This window comes from Acanthochromis polyacanthus, chromosome 20, assembly GCF_021347895.1.
Source record: "Acanthochromis polyacanthus isolate Apoly-LR-REF ecotype Palm Island chromosome 20, KAUST_Apoly_ChrSc, whole genome shotgun sequence".
Lineage (NCBI taxonomy): Eukaryota > Metazoa > Chordata > Actinopteri > Pomacentridae > Acanthochromis > Acanthochromis polyacanthus.
This window is the reverse complement of record NC_067132.1, coordinates 32,592,408-32,607,970: the sequence shown is the minus strand read 5'-3', so window position 1 is coordinate 32,607,970 and position 15,563 is coordinate 32,592,408. Positions and strand designations below refer to the sequence as shown.

The 15,563-nt window shown below is 45.8% G+C and overlaps 2 protein-coding genes and 1 long non-coding RNA gene across 5 annotated transcripts in view; 2 read left to right on the top strand and 1 right to left on the bottom strand.

Annotated features, from left to right (window-relative positions):
- The window catches only part of LOC110972953 (uncharacterized), an 82,098-nt gene extending 76,640 nt beyond the window's left edge, over positions 1–5,458 (top strand). The window contains exons 13-15 of one of the 3 annotated variants that reach the window (XM_051940544.1): positions 4,938–5,061; positions 5,178–5,309; positions 5,388–5,458. In XM_051940544.1, coding sequence (XP_051796504.1) covers positions 4,938–5,061; positions 5,178–5,309; positions 5,388–5,456 — 325 coding nt within the window. In that variant the 3' untranslated portion in view covers positions 5,457–5,458. Of the gene's footprint in view, positions 1–4,937; positions 5,062–5,177; positions 5,310–5,387 lie in introns of those variants that run through there. The other 2 variants (XM_051940546.1, XM_051940545.1) reach the window with 2 other exon arrangements.
- Positions 1–15,563, bottom strand: part of LOC127531378 (uncharacterized) — a 124,107-nt gene that overhangs the window by 19,626 nt on the left and 88,918 nt on the right. The window lies entirely within an intron of this gene.
- LOC127531371 (uncharacterized) overlaps positions 1–15,563 on the top strand; it is a 61,822-nt gene that overhangs the window by 8,459 nt on the left and 37,800 nt on the right. The gene's annotated exons all lie outside the window — the stretch shown is intronic.

The following is a 15,563-nucleotide window of genomic DNA, read 5'->3' as shown; positions in this document are numbered from 1 at the left end:
AGTCGGCCAGAAGACGACCAAAGACGCAATACTGACATGCCATCACCAAGCACTGAGCTGGAAAACCTGTCCAATGATGTCACGAGAGAAACCCTCTTGGAGGAGTCTGCTGACGACATAGACTCTCAGCATGACTTCATGGATGCTGCCCAGTGGGGAGAAGACATCTTGGACCAAGAGCTGCTACAAGTGTCTGACAGCTACCAGACCAATTTAGCTGCAGACACAGCCACCGTACAGCAGGAGGAGCTAAGACCTGGACTTGCTCTGGACACCTGCATGCAGCCACCAGACATTGCGCAGGAAATACTTTCCTATGGAGATGGCATTTTCAGCGTTGCCCCCGCCCAAGGCAACAAACCTGTGGGATTTTTTGCAATCCCCAAACTGGAAGCCATGGCGTTCCCTGTGCAGTTTCCCACGGGAGAGAACACGCTGGATGAAGACCGTCCCATCAAGCTTTCACCCAGCAGATACTTCAACGCCAGGCTTTTCGGGGCAGACACGCGGTTTGCCGAGGACCAGACTTACCTTTTCTTTGCGCAGTTTGTAACGGAGACAAACCTCGCGAGAGGAAGTATGTCGATACAAATGCGCAAAGGAAAGATGCGCACAAAAGACGGGCGTGCCATCAAAAACTCCATGCTCCAGGACAAAGAGGAGGTGGAGAGATTAATTCAGGCCAAAGAGGCTATGCGATTTATGCAGCCTCTGAGAGGCACACCCGCATATTGGAATAAAAGCCTGAGAGATTTGCATGCTATGCTCAGGCAACTCGGCAAACCGACGTTCTTTTTGACTTTTTCGGCAGCTGAGATGAGATGGCCTGAAATAATTGGGGTCATCAAATCTCAGCAAGGACAAACACTTGGTGACTTTTCCGAACTGGACTGGAAAGCCAAGTGTGACATTTTGCGCAGTAACCCGGTCACCGTAATGCGCATGTTTGAAAAACGCGTGGATGCCCTTATGGCAAAGTTGATCCTCTCACCAGCGCGGCCCATCGGCGAGGTGGAGGATTATTTTTACCGCGTTGAATTTCAGGCCCGCGGAAGCCCACACATTCACATGCTAGTGTGGGTCAAAGACGCCCCTGTGTATGGCGAGGACTTGGACCACACCGTATGCAGGTTCATTGACCGCCACATTTCCTGCCAGATGCCTGACCCTGAGAAGGACCCGGAGCTCCACAAAATCGTCTCGGAGGTTCAGGTACACAGCAGGAACCACACCGGCTCTTGCCGAAAGGGAAACGTGGCGTGTCGTTTTGGCTTCCCCAAGCTGCCGTTTGATATCACCTGGATCACAGAGCCCTTTGCTGCGGATGTGGAAATGGAAGATGGTCAAGACCAGGAAGAGGTGATGAAGGAACGGAGGGAGCAGATCCGTCGGCAGCAAAGGGAAGCAAAGGAAAAGCTTCGGCACCTGAGAGAGCTCCTCATGGATCCGAAGGCCTCCTTCGAGAGCTTGTCAGATCTCCTCCGTCGATGCGACTTCGAACACGACGCCTATATGAAGTGCGCCGAAAATCTGACAAGCGGGAGCGTGGTCATGCTGAAGCGGCAGCCAAACGAGTGTTGGGTTAATGCGTATAACCCAGACCTTCTCCGCGCTTGGAACGCAAACATGGACATCCAGTACGTCCTGGACGAGTACTGCTGTGCCATGTACATGATGTCGTACATCACCAAGCCGGAGCACGAGATGACCGAGTTCCTGAACTCGGTCGTGAAGACCAGCAGAGATTCTGCCTTCAACCAATGTGAGGAAATGAGAAAGATCATGCAGGCCTATGCGAAGCACAGAGAGGTCAGCGCCCAGGAGGCAGTGGCTCGTACGTGCAGCTTGCCCCTGAAAAAGTGCTCGCGGTCTGTGATTTTCCTCTCGACGGACGAGGAAGCCATGAAGATGAGTCTTCCTATGAGTCGCCTGAAGGACATGGCACCTGACTCTGAAGAGGTCTGGATGTTGGGGGTACCTGAGAAGTACCTGTTCAGACCAAAGACTCCCGAGTTTCAGGGGATGTGCTTGGCTGAGTTTGCATCAGACTACCGGGTAGTCTACGGCGAACAAGTACAGGGCCCCAGTGCCATTGCCCTTTTGTGTGACAAAGGATATATTGCCAAGAGGACAGCCGGAAAACCAGCAGTCATTCGATATGCGCGCTTCTCTGAGACCAAGGCGCCAGAGAAACATTTCAGACGACTGCTAAAGCTGTACCTCCCCCACCGATCTGACGACGAACTCAACGACGGGGGTCGCACCTCGTACGAAGAGTTCTACAAATCGCGACGCGACGTCAAGGACATTGTGGACCACAACAGGAAGCTATTCGAGGGACGAGGCACAGGCATGGATAAGGCACTCCAGAACGTCCAGTTCGGTCCGGTCCTCAACGCTTGGAACACGTTTGCACCCGAGGTTGAGGCGGAACGGCAGGAGTGTCTTGAGCTCCGTGAAAAGATCCCAGAGGAGCAGGACGAAGACGCCGTGCCCGACTTTGAAGACCTGAATGTCGGTGAACCCGTCCCCCGAATCGAGGCGCCTCGGTTAAGTCCAGACTTTGTCCGCAAGATGTTTCAGAGTCTGAACGAGACCCAGGCGTGCGTCTTCTACGCTGTGCGCCAGTGGTGCCTTCGGCGTGTGTGGGGCCAAGATCCAGAACCGTTCCACTACTTTGTCTCTGGTGGAGCTGGTTGCGGTAAGTCCCACGTCATCAAGTGCATTCATGAGGAAGCAACGAGGATTCTGCGGCAGCTCCCGAGATTCCGGGACGCAGCTGACATGTCCCAGCCCCCTGTCCTTCTGACTGCCTTCACGGGCACGGCAGCCTTTAACATCGCGGGCAAAACGTTGCACTCTGTCCTCAAGCTTCCCAGGTCCTTGGAACCGCCGTACCAGGGCCTGGGCAATGCACTTGATGAACTTCGAGCAGCTTTGTCTTCGGTGGAAATTCTCATCATCGATGAGATTTCCATGGTTTCCAAGAAGCTGTTTGCCTACGTCAACTGGCGATTCCAGCAGCTCAAAGGAAACCGAAAACCTTTTGGCGGCATTTCCGTTCTTGCAGTCGGTGACTTTTACCAGCTGCCGCCGCTGGGCAGGGCCAAGCCGCTCTGTGTCTACGAGGAGACAGAGTTCGATCTCTGGAGAGAGCGCTTCACCATGGTCAACCTCACGGAGATCATGCGCCAGAAGGATGACCGAGCGTTCGCCGAACTCCTCAATCGACTGCGTGTCAAGCGCAAGCAAGATCCTCTGTGCGCTGCGGACAGAGGCTTGCTCATGAGAGCCGTCTCTGACGGCAAAGATTGCCCGCCAGGAACGCTACACGTCTTTGCCACCAACAAGCAGGTAGATGGTCACAACGCAGCCACCGTGGCCTCCCTGCTTAAAGGGGACGTCAAAATAGCGGCCGAGGACTACAGGAAGGATGTCGCTACCGGCAGGAAGGTGCCTGTGCCCAACATCAAAGGCACCAAGAGAGATTTGCCTGACAGCATAATGGCAGCTGAAGGAGCAAGAGTTATGCTGATCAGGAATCTCAACGTGGAGGATGGCCTTGTCAATGGAACCTTTGGGACCATCTCCACCATTCTGCCTGAGAGACGTGACCCCAAAGTCGTGAGGTTCCTTGGACTTAAGCTGGACAATTCCACAGCAGGACAGACTCTCCGCAAGAAGCTTCTGGGCCCCTCGGACGACTTGGTGTACGTCGAGAGATCCGAGGAGAGCATCGGTCGCAAGGGCGGAGTCGTGAGACGTCAGTTCCCCGTCAAGCTGGCCTTTGCGTGTACAGCCCACAAAGTTCAGGGAATGACGGTGACGTCGGCTGTCGTGAGCCTGAAACGCATGTTTCAGCCAGGCATGGCATATGTGGCGCTTAGTCGCACCACTTCTCTTCAAGGTCTCACCATCACCGACTTTGATGAGACAAAGATCTATGCTGACCCTGCCATTACGACAGCTTTCGAAGACATGCGCAGCGCGAGTTTCCAGAGTGTTACTCCGCTGTTGCACCACTTGAACCGGACGGAGCGACCAGATGCAGAGGTGACAATCGTACATCATAACACCCAAGGGCTTCCATCTCACATGGTGGACCTGAAGTTGCATCACGAACTCAGGTTGGCAGATGTGCTTTGTCTCACCGAGACACATCTGTCAGGGTCCTCTGTATCCTCGTCCTTTGATCTGGAGGGATACACTGTGTTTCACCGCAGCAGACAGGCGTCTTACACCACGTGCAGGGACATGGCGGCAAAGTCCGGGGGTGGTGTTGCCGTGTACTGCAGGACCGCTCTGATGGCGGAGGTGCCGAGCTGCATGGTACGTGTCACAGATCTGGAATGTCTGGTCGTGAAGGTTGAGGTCCCAGTCAAAGTGCTAATAGCTACTGTGTATAGACCCCCAGATTTTGGTTTGCAAAAGTTTCTGCCAAACCTCAACGCTCTCTTGGACACATTGGAACTGATGGATCACCAGCCCATTGTTGTTTGTGGTGACTTCAATGAAGACCTCCTTTCCAGAGGCAAAAAAAGCATAAGAGATGCACTTCTGTCCAGGGGCTACAACCAATTGATCACAGAGTCTACCACAGACAAGAACACTGTGATTGATCACATTTACATTTCCCAACCTGAGAAATGTGTTCAGTCAGGTGTTCTCCAAACATATTATAGCTATCACAGCCCGGTCTATTGCATTTTGACTGGCTAAAGCCTCACCAGCCAACACTGATTTCATGATGGTCGTACTTTTGTCCCATCTCCAGTTACATTTTCGAAATAATTTTTTCTTGGTTCAAGGTCTTGGCTGGAAATCTATTCTGTTCAGTCCCATTTTACAGTTGTGTCACACATTTTTCATGTGACTCAGTGTTGTGGCACATTGTGCTGCTGTTGTTTTTTCTTGGTATGTTTTGTTCTGTTTTTGAGTTCCAGGTCTGAGGGGGTCCAGAAGGTGCAGTGGCGAGATCGGACGTCCTCCCAGAAGTCCCCTCCTCTCGGACGCCCAGTCCTTTTGGAAATCCTCAACAGCCTCCCCATAGGCATGTCTCAGGTAGGAGCAAGTGTTCAGTAGATTTTTTTCTAATTGTGCACATCAATTTACTTAATTCAAGAAAAATGTCAAACTAATTTATATTAATTTGCCACTCTTGATTCTTCACCTTTTAGAATTTGGACTTGGCTTCCTGTAGTCGAGGGAGCGGGGTGTGTAGTGTGCAGTGTCGGCCGACGGCCTGTATAGGTCCGGTAACGGCTGTAGCTCCACATCTGCTTCCACCGCTACGACGGGACATGCCTCAGGTAAAAACCGCAATACAGATTTGCACTTGTTTCACATTTTAATTTTCCCAGTTAATTTTGATCTTTTAACACCCACAGACAACACAGAAGACCACCAGAAGGCTGGAGAAAATGGGACTTCAAATGAATGTTATAAATAAATGTTAAAATAAAAATGTATACATATATGAAAATATTTCAAGTCTGAAGTGTCTTCTTTGGTTCCTATAATAGTACTACATGTACAGTATTTTGTATTGTATTGTATTGTTATATCGGTCTTTCTCTCTATGTATATGGGTCATTCCAGAATTGGAGGACAATTTAGGCATCCTAACCTTGAAAAATCTACCCTTTATTTTATATTTTTTCTGTCATGTATTTAAGAAAACCAGGTAGGAAGCCATCAAATAATGTGATTCGGCCAGCTCAAGCCTTAAAGTTACACTTTTTATGAAATGTTTTATTTGATGTGTGCCATGCATAGTGCAACCCTGTTATGAATACTCAGGAACCTGAAAAAGTATATTTTTTATTCAAAAATGTTTAATAAATCCTTTACCATTAAGTAAAGAAGGCCACTTGCACATTGGATAATCATTTAATTTCAGTTAAGACTTGACCTCTATTAATTTAAACAACTTTTGCACTCTGGCATGCCCAACTTTTCAATATTTGCATGTTTTTTTTGTATTTAATTGCAAATATTTGCTCAAATCTATTACAAATTAAATCATTCAAACCACTAAAAGGACAATAGGTCAAACCCTCATGAGTTTGGGAAAATCATTTAAGATTATTTTAATAAAAATTATTTGGTAACGGTTGAAATTAGAGTAACAGGGTTGAATAGATGCATTATTTCTTATTATAGATCACAACATAAAGCTGACAAACAAATACTCAGGACCACAGGAATGTTGTGTAATAACATCTTATGCTGTGTATTAACCTGCAATGCCTATCATTCAATTTCCTATATATTTCAAATATTAGGTTTTGCTGTTTTCTCTTTCATATAGGTGTAACTATAACAAGCTGGAATGTATGATATGAACATATTTTCAATAAAGGATCAGTGAGTAGGAATGATACATCAACATGTCACTAAGACCACAACTGGATCTGATCAAATATTCAATAGTCAAACATGAAAAACAGACAACTATGAAAATGAATGAGGATGTCAAAAGTAGTCATGAACTGATCAATGTCATAGAAAGCTGATGTCCAAGGTTTAAATTTCGTGGCTGGCCAGAGCATCCCACACCTCTCTTGCAATGGCCATATGATGTGAGGTAACATTCTCTGGAGGAGGAATGAGGGACAGCACATCCTCAAAGGGATACCAATGAAGATCATCCCTCAATGGCCAGAAGAAATTATTTTCCCCCACTCTGTGCATACATTTCACCTGGCAGTGGTTTTGATACCTGGTAGTAATAAAAGAAAAAAATAGTGATTTATATTCCAGACAATATAGTAAAACTTTTAAGACAAGTAAATTATGCTAATTGGTTGTCGCAACCCTGTTACTCTAATTACATTATTAATTAAGCTGATCATTTGAATCAGGTGTGTTGGAAGAGGGAAACATCTAAAACATAGAGGATAGTGACCCTCCAGGAACTGAGTTTGACACCCCTGGGTTACAGTAACTCCAATCCAAATTTTGACCAGGTGAGATCTTCCCGTCTCCTCCTTTCAAAATAACAGCACAGCACAATTTCAAAGTAAAAGCCTGCGACAGACAGGAAAACGCCAGTTAAATCTCTCAGCTTCACACATCCTTTAGAGTGACTCCAATCCAAATTTTGACCAGGTGAGATCTTCCTGTCTCTGCCTTTCAAAATAAAAGCACAGCACAATTTCAAAATAAAAGCCTGCGACAGACCGGAAAACGTTGAAATATGCCTCTCCGGACATGCACCCATCCCGAGCCCCTCCCACGATTTCCGCACCAGCGGGAATTGTCTAGTCTTTTATTCTTCACGTTTCCGCCGTTTTTCGGTCGCTAACTAGTCCTAGGGCTTTGAGAAAACCAAAACAAATTATATATCAAAACGTGCGGCTTCATCGGGAATAGTGTGCTATGACTTTTCTAAGACATTCGTCATTTTTTCGCAGAATTATTCGCAAAAAACTGCGAAAAAAGTCCCATAGAAAATGAATGGGGAGTGAAAAAAATCGGCTCAAAAAATCCACTTTTTTCCCAACGCCACTGCTTCGCCATACGTTCACCTAGAAACTTCATTTAACCATCAAAACGCAGTGATTTTTCTTGTCTCCGCAGGAATGTATTTTATGTCAGGCTGAGATTTACAGTTTTTGATCAGTGAGTCCTCAAAAAAGTGAAAATTCTCAAAATCTGCTCTGGTTAGAGTGCGGCATGTCAGTTGGTAGAGTGGAGGAGAGGTGAAAAATTCGCCTGAAAATTTCACGATCGCATCGCCCTCACGACCAAACTATAAATGTTAGGGGAATGAAATTTGGTCAGATTGTAAACAATTTTCCTGGGATTCAAATGAATCCAAGTTTGAAGACCTAGCTCTTTCTGAAGTGAAATGGCAGGCAGCAGTTTAGACCAAAGTCGCACCGTTCTCTCCATAAGAACCAATGTAAACTGAATCATCTGCCTCATGGAGGGACAGTGTTTTTTAAATCGCTGTAACTCGGTCATTTCTCACAATATTTGGAAAATAATTACATTTATGGAAAGCCACAGCCTTCCTCTCGCTCACGGTCATTTTAGTTTTCAGCTACCATTAACGGTTAGCCCACAGTTAGCGCCAGAACGAGACGTTGCGCGCTGCTGCTGAGAAGCACTTTTCTGCTGTCTGTGGCAGGCACCGTTGCTATGGGGCCCATAGCAACCGCCCTTACACACGCGCAGGCATGGTCGCACGCACACACACAGACTCATTGGAGTGCCACACCCACCTCCACACCCAATACCTCCACAGGAGCTGCATTTCAGCCTGAAAATCAGTTCAACCTCTCAGCTTCACACAGCCTTGAGAGCAGGGGTGTCAAACTCAGTTCCAACACACCTGATTCAAATGATCAGGCTCGTTATCAGGCTTCTGCTGAGCTTGATGATGAGGTGATCATTTGAATCAGGTGTGTTGGAAAAGGGAAACATCTAGAACATAGAGGATAGTGGACCTCCAGGAACTGAGTTTGACACACCTGCTTTAGAGTAACTCCAATCCAAATGTTGACCAGGTGAGATCGTCCTGTCTTTGCCTTTCAAAATAAAAGCACAGCACAATTTCAAAATAAAAGCCTGCGACGGACTGGAAACGCCAGTTAAACCTCTCAGCTTCACACAGCCTTTAGAGCAGGGGTGTCAAACTCAGTTCCAACACACCTGATTCAAATGATCAGGCTCGTTATCAGGCTTCTGCTGAGCTTAATGATAGCTAATCATTTGAATCAGGTGTGTTGTAAGAAGGAAACATCTGGAACACAGAGGATAGTGGACCTCCAGGAACTGAGTTTCACACCCCTGCTTTACAGTAACTCCAATCCAAGGTCAGATCTTCCGGTCGTTGCCTTTCAAAATAAAAGCACAGCACGATTTCAAAATAAAAGCCTGCGACAGACTGGAAACGCCAGTTAAACCTCTCAGCTTCACACAGCCTTTACAGTAACTCCAATCCAAATTTTGACCAGGTGTGATCTTCCTGTCACTGCCTTTCAAAATAAGAGCACAGCACAATTTCAAAATAAAAGCCTGCGACAGACCGGAAAACGCCAGTTAAACCTCTCAGATTCACACAGCCTTTACTCCAATCTAAATTTTGACCAGGTGAGATCTTCCTGTCTTTGCCTTTCAAAGTAAAAGCACAGCACAATTTCAAAATAAAAGCTTGCGACAGACTGGAAAACGCCAGTTAAACCTCTCAGCTTCACACAGCCTTTAGAATAAATACGCCTTTCCAGACATGCACACATCCCGAGCCCCTCCCACGATTTCCGCGAGCGGGAATTGTCTAGTTAGGGGCTCGGGCTTCGACACGAGCCACTCTCCTCTCCATTGCAAAGCAATGGGAGGAGAGTGGCTCGTGGCGAAGCCACGAGCCACTATTGTTCTCCTGTGGCGTTTATTATATTTTTTCTTCACGTTTCCGCCGTTTTTCGATTCGCTTCTCGTCCTAGGGCTTTGAGAAAACCAAAGCAAATTATATATCAAAACGTGCGGCTTCATCGGGAATAGTGTGCTATGACTTTTCTAAGACATTCGTCATTTTATCGCAGAATTATTCGCAAAAAACTGCGAAAAAAGTCCCATAGAAAATGAATGGGGAGTGAAAAAAATCGGCTGAAAAAATCCACTTTTTTCCAAACGCCACTGCTTCGCCATACGTTCACCTAGAAACTTCATTTAACCATCAAAACGCAGTGATTTTTCTTGTCTCCGCAGGAATGTATTTTATGTCAGGCTGAGATTTACAGTTTTTCGATCAGTGAGTCCTCAAAAAAGTGAAAATTCTCAAAATCTGCTCTGTTAGAGTGCGGCATGTCAGTTGGTAGAGTGGAGGAGAGGTGAAAAATCCGCCTGAAAATTTCACGATCGCATCGCCCTCACGACCAAACGATAAATGTTAGGGGAATGAAATTTGGTCAGATTGTAACAATTTTCCTGGGATTCAAATGAATCCAAGTTTGAAGACCTAGCTCTTTCTGAAGTGAAATGGCAGGCAGCAGTTTAGACCAAAGTCGCACCGTTCTCCCCATTAGAACCAATGTAAACTGAATCATCTGCCTCATGGAGGGACAGTGTTTTTTAAATCGCTGTAACTCGGTCATTTCTCACAATATTTGGAAAATAATTACATTTATGGAAAGCCACAGCCTTCCTCTCGCTCACGGTCATTTCGGTTTTCAGCTAGCATTCACGGTTAGCCCACAATTAGCGCCAGAACGAGACGTTGCGCGCTGCTGCTGAGAAGCACTTTTCTGCTGTCTGTGGCAGGCACCGTTGCTATGGGGCCCATAGCAACCGCCCTTACACACGCGCAGGCATGGTCGCACGCACACACACAGACTCATTGGAGTGCCACACCCACCTTCACACCCAATACCTCCACAGGAGCTGCATTTGAGCCTGAAAATCAGTTCAACCTCTCAGCTTCACACAGCCATTTTGGCAGGGGTGTCAAACTCAGTTCCAACACACCTGATTCAAATGATCAGGCTCGTTATCAGGCTTCTGCTGTGCTTGATGATGAGCTGATTATTTGAATCAGGTGTGTTGGAAGAGGGAAACATATAAAACATAGAGGATAGTGGACCTCCAGGAACAGAGTTTGACACCCCTGCTTTAGAGTAACTCCAATCCAAATTTTGACCAGGTCAGATGTTCTGTCTCTGCCGTTCAAAATAAAAGCAGGACAAATTTCTAAATAAAAGCCTGCGACGGAATGGAAACGCCAGTGAAACCTCTCAGCTTCACTCAGCCTTTTGAGTAATTCCAATCCAAATATTGACCAGGTGAGATCTTCCTGTCTTTGCCTTTTAAAATAAAAGCACAGCACAATTTCAAAATAAAAGCCTGCAACAGACCAAAAAATGCCAGTTAAAACTCTCAGCTTCACACAGCCTTTAGAGTAACTCCAATCCAAATTTTGACCAGGTGAGATCTTCCCGTCTTTGCCTTTCAAAATAAAAGCACAGCAAAATTTCAAAATAAAAGCCTGTGAAAGACTGGAAATGTCAGTTAAACCTCTCAGCTTCACACAGCTTTTACAGTAACTCCAATCCAAATTTTGAGCAGGTGAGATCTTCCTGTCTCTGCCTTTCAAAATTACTTTACAGCACAATTTGCCAGTTAAACCTCTCAGCTTCACACAGCCTTTAGAGTAACTCCAATTAATATGTTGACCAGGTGAGATCTTCTTGTCTCTGCCTTTCAAAATAAAAGCACAGCACCATTTCAAAATAAAAGCCTGTGACGGACCAAAAAATACCCCTCTCCTGCCCAGCTCCGGACATGCACCCATCCCGAGCCCCTCCCACGATTTCCGCGAGCGGGAATTGTCTAGTTAGGGGCTCGGGCTTCGACACGAGCCACTCTCCTCTCCATTGCAAAGCAATGGGAGGAGAGTGGCTCGTGGCGAAGCCACGAGCCACTATTGTTCTCCTGTTGCGTTTATTATTCCGTTTTATTTTTCACGTTTCCGCCGTTTTTCGGTCGCTAACTAGTCCTAGGGCTTTGAGAAAACCAAAATAAATTATATATCAAAACGTGCGGCTTCATCGGGAATAGTGTGCTATGACTTTTCTAAGACATTCGTCATTTTTTCGCAGAATTATTCGCAAAAAACTGCGAAAAAAGTCCCATAGAAAATGAATGGGGAGTGAAAAAAATCGGCTTAAAAAATCCACTTTTTTCCCAACGCCACTGCTTCGCCATACGTTCACCTAGAAACTTCATTTAACCATCAAAACGTAGTGACTTTTCTTGTCTCCGCAGGAATGTATTTTATGTCAGGCTGAGATTTACAGTTTTTGATCAGTGAGTCCTCAAAAAAGTGAAAATTCTCAAAATCTGCTCTGGTTAGAGTGCGGCATGTCAGTTGGTAGAGTGGAGGAGAGGAGAGAAATCCGCCTGAAAATTTCCCGATCGCATCGCCCTCACGACCAAACGATAAAAGTTAGGGGAATGAAATTTGGTCAGATTGTAGACAATTTTCCTGGGATTCAAATGAATCCAAGTTTGAAGACCTAGCTCTTTCTGAAGTGAAATGGCAGGCAGCAGTTTAGACCAAAGTTGCACCGTTCTCTCCATAAGAACCAATGTAAACTGAATCATCTGCCTCATGGAGGGACAGTGTTTTTTAAATCGCTGTAACTCGGTCATTTCTCACAATATTTGGAAAATAATTACATTTATGGAAAGCCACGGCCTTCCTCTCGCTCACGGTCATTTTGGTTTTCAGCTAGCATTAACGGTTAGCCCACAATTAGCGCCAGAACGAGACGTTGCGCGCTGCTGCTGAGAAGCACTTTTCTGCTGTCTGTGGCAGGCACCATTGCTATGGGGGCCCATAGCAACCGCTCTTACACACGCGCAGGCATGGTCGCACGCACACACACAGACTCATTGGTGTGCCACACCCACCTTCACACCCAATACCTCCACAGGAGCTGCATTTCAGCCTGTAAATCAGATCTACCTCTCAGCTTCACACAGCCATTTTTGCAGGGGTGTCAAACTCAGTTCCAACACACCTGATTCAAATGATCAGGCTCGTTATCAGGCTTCTGCTGAGCTTAATGATAAGCTGATTATTTGAATCAGGTGTGTTGGAAGAGGTAAACCTCTAAAACACAGAGGATAGTGGACCTCCAGGAACTGAGTTTGACACCCCTGGTTTGGGGTAACTCCAATCCAAATGTTGACCAGGTGAGATCTTCCTGTCTTTGCCTTTCAAAATAAAAGCAGAGCACAATTTCAAAATAAAAGCCTGCGACAGACTGGAAATGCCAGTTAAACCTCTCAGCTTCACACAGCCTTTATAGTAACTGCAATCCAAATTTTGACTAGGTGAGATCTTCCTGTCTCTGCCTTTCAAAATTACTTTAAAGCACAATTTGCCAGTTAAACCTCTCAGCTTCACACAGCCTTTAGAGGAACTCCAATTCAACTTTTGACCAGGTGAGATCTTCTTGTCTCTGCCTTTCAAAATAAAAGCACAGCACAATTTCAAAATAAAAGCCTGAGATGGGCCTGAAAACACCAGTTCAACCTCTCAGCTTCACACAGCCTTTACAATAACTCCAATCCAAATTTTGACCAGGTGAGATCTTCCTGTCTCTACCTTTCAAAATAAAAGCACAGCACAATTTGCCAGTTAAACCTCTCAGCTTCACACAGCCTTTACAGTAACTCCAATCCAAATGTTGATTCAAATGATCAGGCTCGTTATCAGGCTTCTGCTGTGCTTGATGATGAGCTGATTATTTGAATCAGGTGTGTTGGAAGAGGGAAACATCTAAAACATAGAGGATAGTGGACCTCCAGGAAAAAAGTTTGACACCCATGCTTTAGAGTAACTCCAATCCAAATGTTGACCAGGTGAGATCTTCCTGTCTTTGCCTTTCAAAATAAAAGCACAGCACAATTTCAAAATAAAAGCCTGCGATGTTCCTGAAAACACCAGTTCAACCTCTCAGCTTCACACAGCCTTTACAATAACTCCAATCCAAATTTTGACCAGGTGAGGTCTTCCTGTCTCTGCCTTTCAAAATAAAAGCACAGCACAATTTCAAAATAAAAGCCTGCGACAGACTGGAAATTCCAGTTAAACATCTCAGCTTCACACAGCCTTTAGAGTAACTCCAATCCAAATTTTGACCAGGTGAGATCTTCCTGTCTCTTCCTTTCAAAATAAAAGCACAGCACAATTTCAAAATAAAAGCCTGTGACGGACCAAAAAATAACCCTCTCCTGCCCAGCTCCGGACATGCACACATCCCGAGCCCCTCCCACGATTTCCGCGTGCGGGAATTGTCTAGTTAGGGGCTCGGGCTTCGACACGAGCCACTCTCCTCTCCATTGCAAAGCAATGGGAGGAGAGTGGCTCGTGGCGAAGCCACGAGCCACTATTGTTCTCCTGCTGCGTTTATCTTTTCTTTTTCTTCACGTTTCCGCCGTTTTTCGGTCGCTAACTAGTCCTAGGGCTTTGAGAAAACCAAAATAAATTATATATCAAAACGTGCGGCTTCATCGGGAATAGTGTGCTATGACTTTTCTAAGAAGTTCGTCATTTTTTCGCAGAATTATTCGCAAAAAACTGCGAGAAAAGTCCCATTGAAAATGAATGGGGAGTGAAAAAAATCGGCTCAAAAAATCCACTTTTTTCCAAACGCCACTGCGTCGCCATACGTTCACCTAGAAACTTCATTTAACCATCAAAACGCAGTGATTTTTCTTGTCTCCGCAGGAATGTAGTTTATGTCAGGCTGAGATTTACAGTTTTTGATCAGTGAGTCCTCAAAAAAGTGAAAATTCTCAAAATTTGCTCTGGTTAGAGTGCGGCATGTCAGTTGGTAGAGTGGAGGAGAGGAGAGAAATCCGCCTGAAAATTTCCCGATCGCATCGCCCTCACGACCAAACCATAAAAGTTAGGGGAATGAAATTTGGTCAGATTGTAGACAATTTTCCTGGGATTCAAATGAATCCAAGTTTGAAGACCTATCTCTTTCTGAAGGGAAATGGCAGGCAGCAGTTTAGACCAAAGTCGCACCGTTCTCCCCATTAGAACCAATGTAAACTGAATCATCTGGCTCATGGAGGAACAGTGTTTTTTAAATCGCTGTAACTCGGTCATTTCTCACAATATTTGGAAAATAATCATATGTATGAATAGCCACAGCCTTCCTCTCGCTCACGGTCATTTTAGTTTTCAGCTAGCATTCACGGTTAGCCCACACTTAGCGCCAGAACGAGACGTTGCACGCTGCTGCTGAGAAGCACTTTTCTGCTGTCTGTGGCAGGCACCGTTGCTATGGGGCCCATAGCAACCGCCCTTACACACGCGCAGGCATGGTCCCACGCACACACACAGACTCATTGGTGTGCCACACCCACCTTCACACCCAATACCTCCACAGGAGCTGCATTTCAGCCTGAAAATCAGTTAAACCTCTCAGCTTCACACAGCCTTTCGAGCAGGGGTGTCAAACTCAGTTCCAACACACCTGATTCAAATGATCAGTCTCGTTATCAGGCTTCTGCTGAGCTTAATGATAGCTAATCATTTGAATCAGGTGTGTTATAAGAAGGAAACATGTACAACACAGAGGATAGTGGACCTCCAGGAACTGAATTAGACACCCCTGCTATAGAGTAACTCCAATCCAAATATTGACCAGGTCAGATCTTCCTTTCTCTGTCTTTCAAAATAAACGCACAGCACACTTTGAAAATAAAAGCCTTCCACACACCGGAAAACACCAGTTGAACCCCTCAGCTTCACACAGCCGTTACAGTAACTCCAATCCAAATGTTGACCAGGTGAGATCTTCCTGTCTTTGCCTTTCAAAATAAAAGCACAGCAAAATTTCAAAATAAAAGCCTGTGAAAGACTGGAAATGCCAGTTAAACCTCTCAGCTTCACACAGCCTTTACAGTAACTCCAATCCAAATTTTGACCAGGTGAGATCTTCCTGTCTCTGCCTTTCAAAATAAAAGCACAGCACAAATTCTAAATAAAAGCCTGTGAAAGACTGGAAATGCCAGTTAAACCTCTCAGCTTCACACAGCCT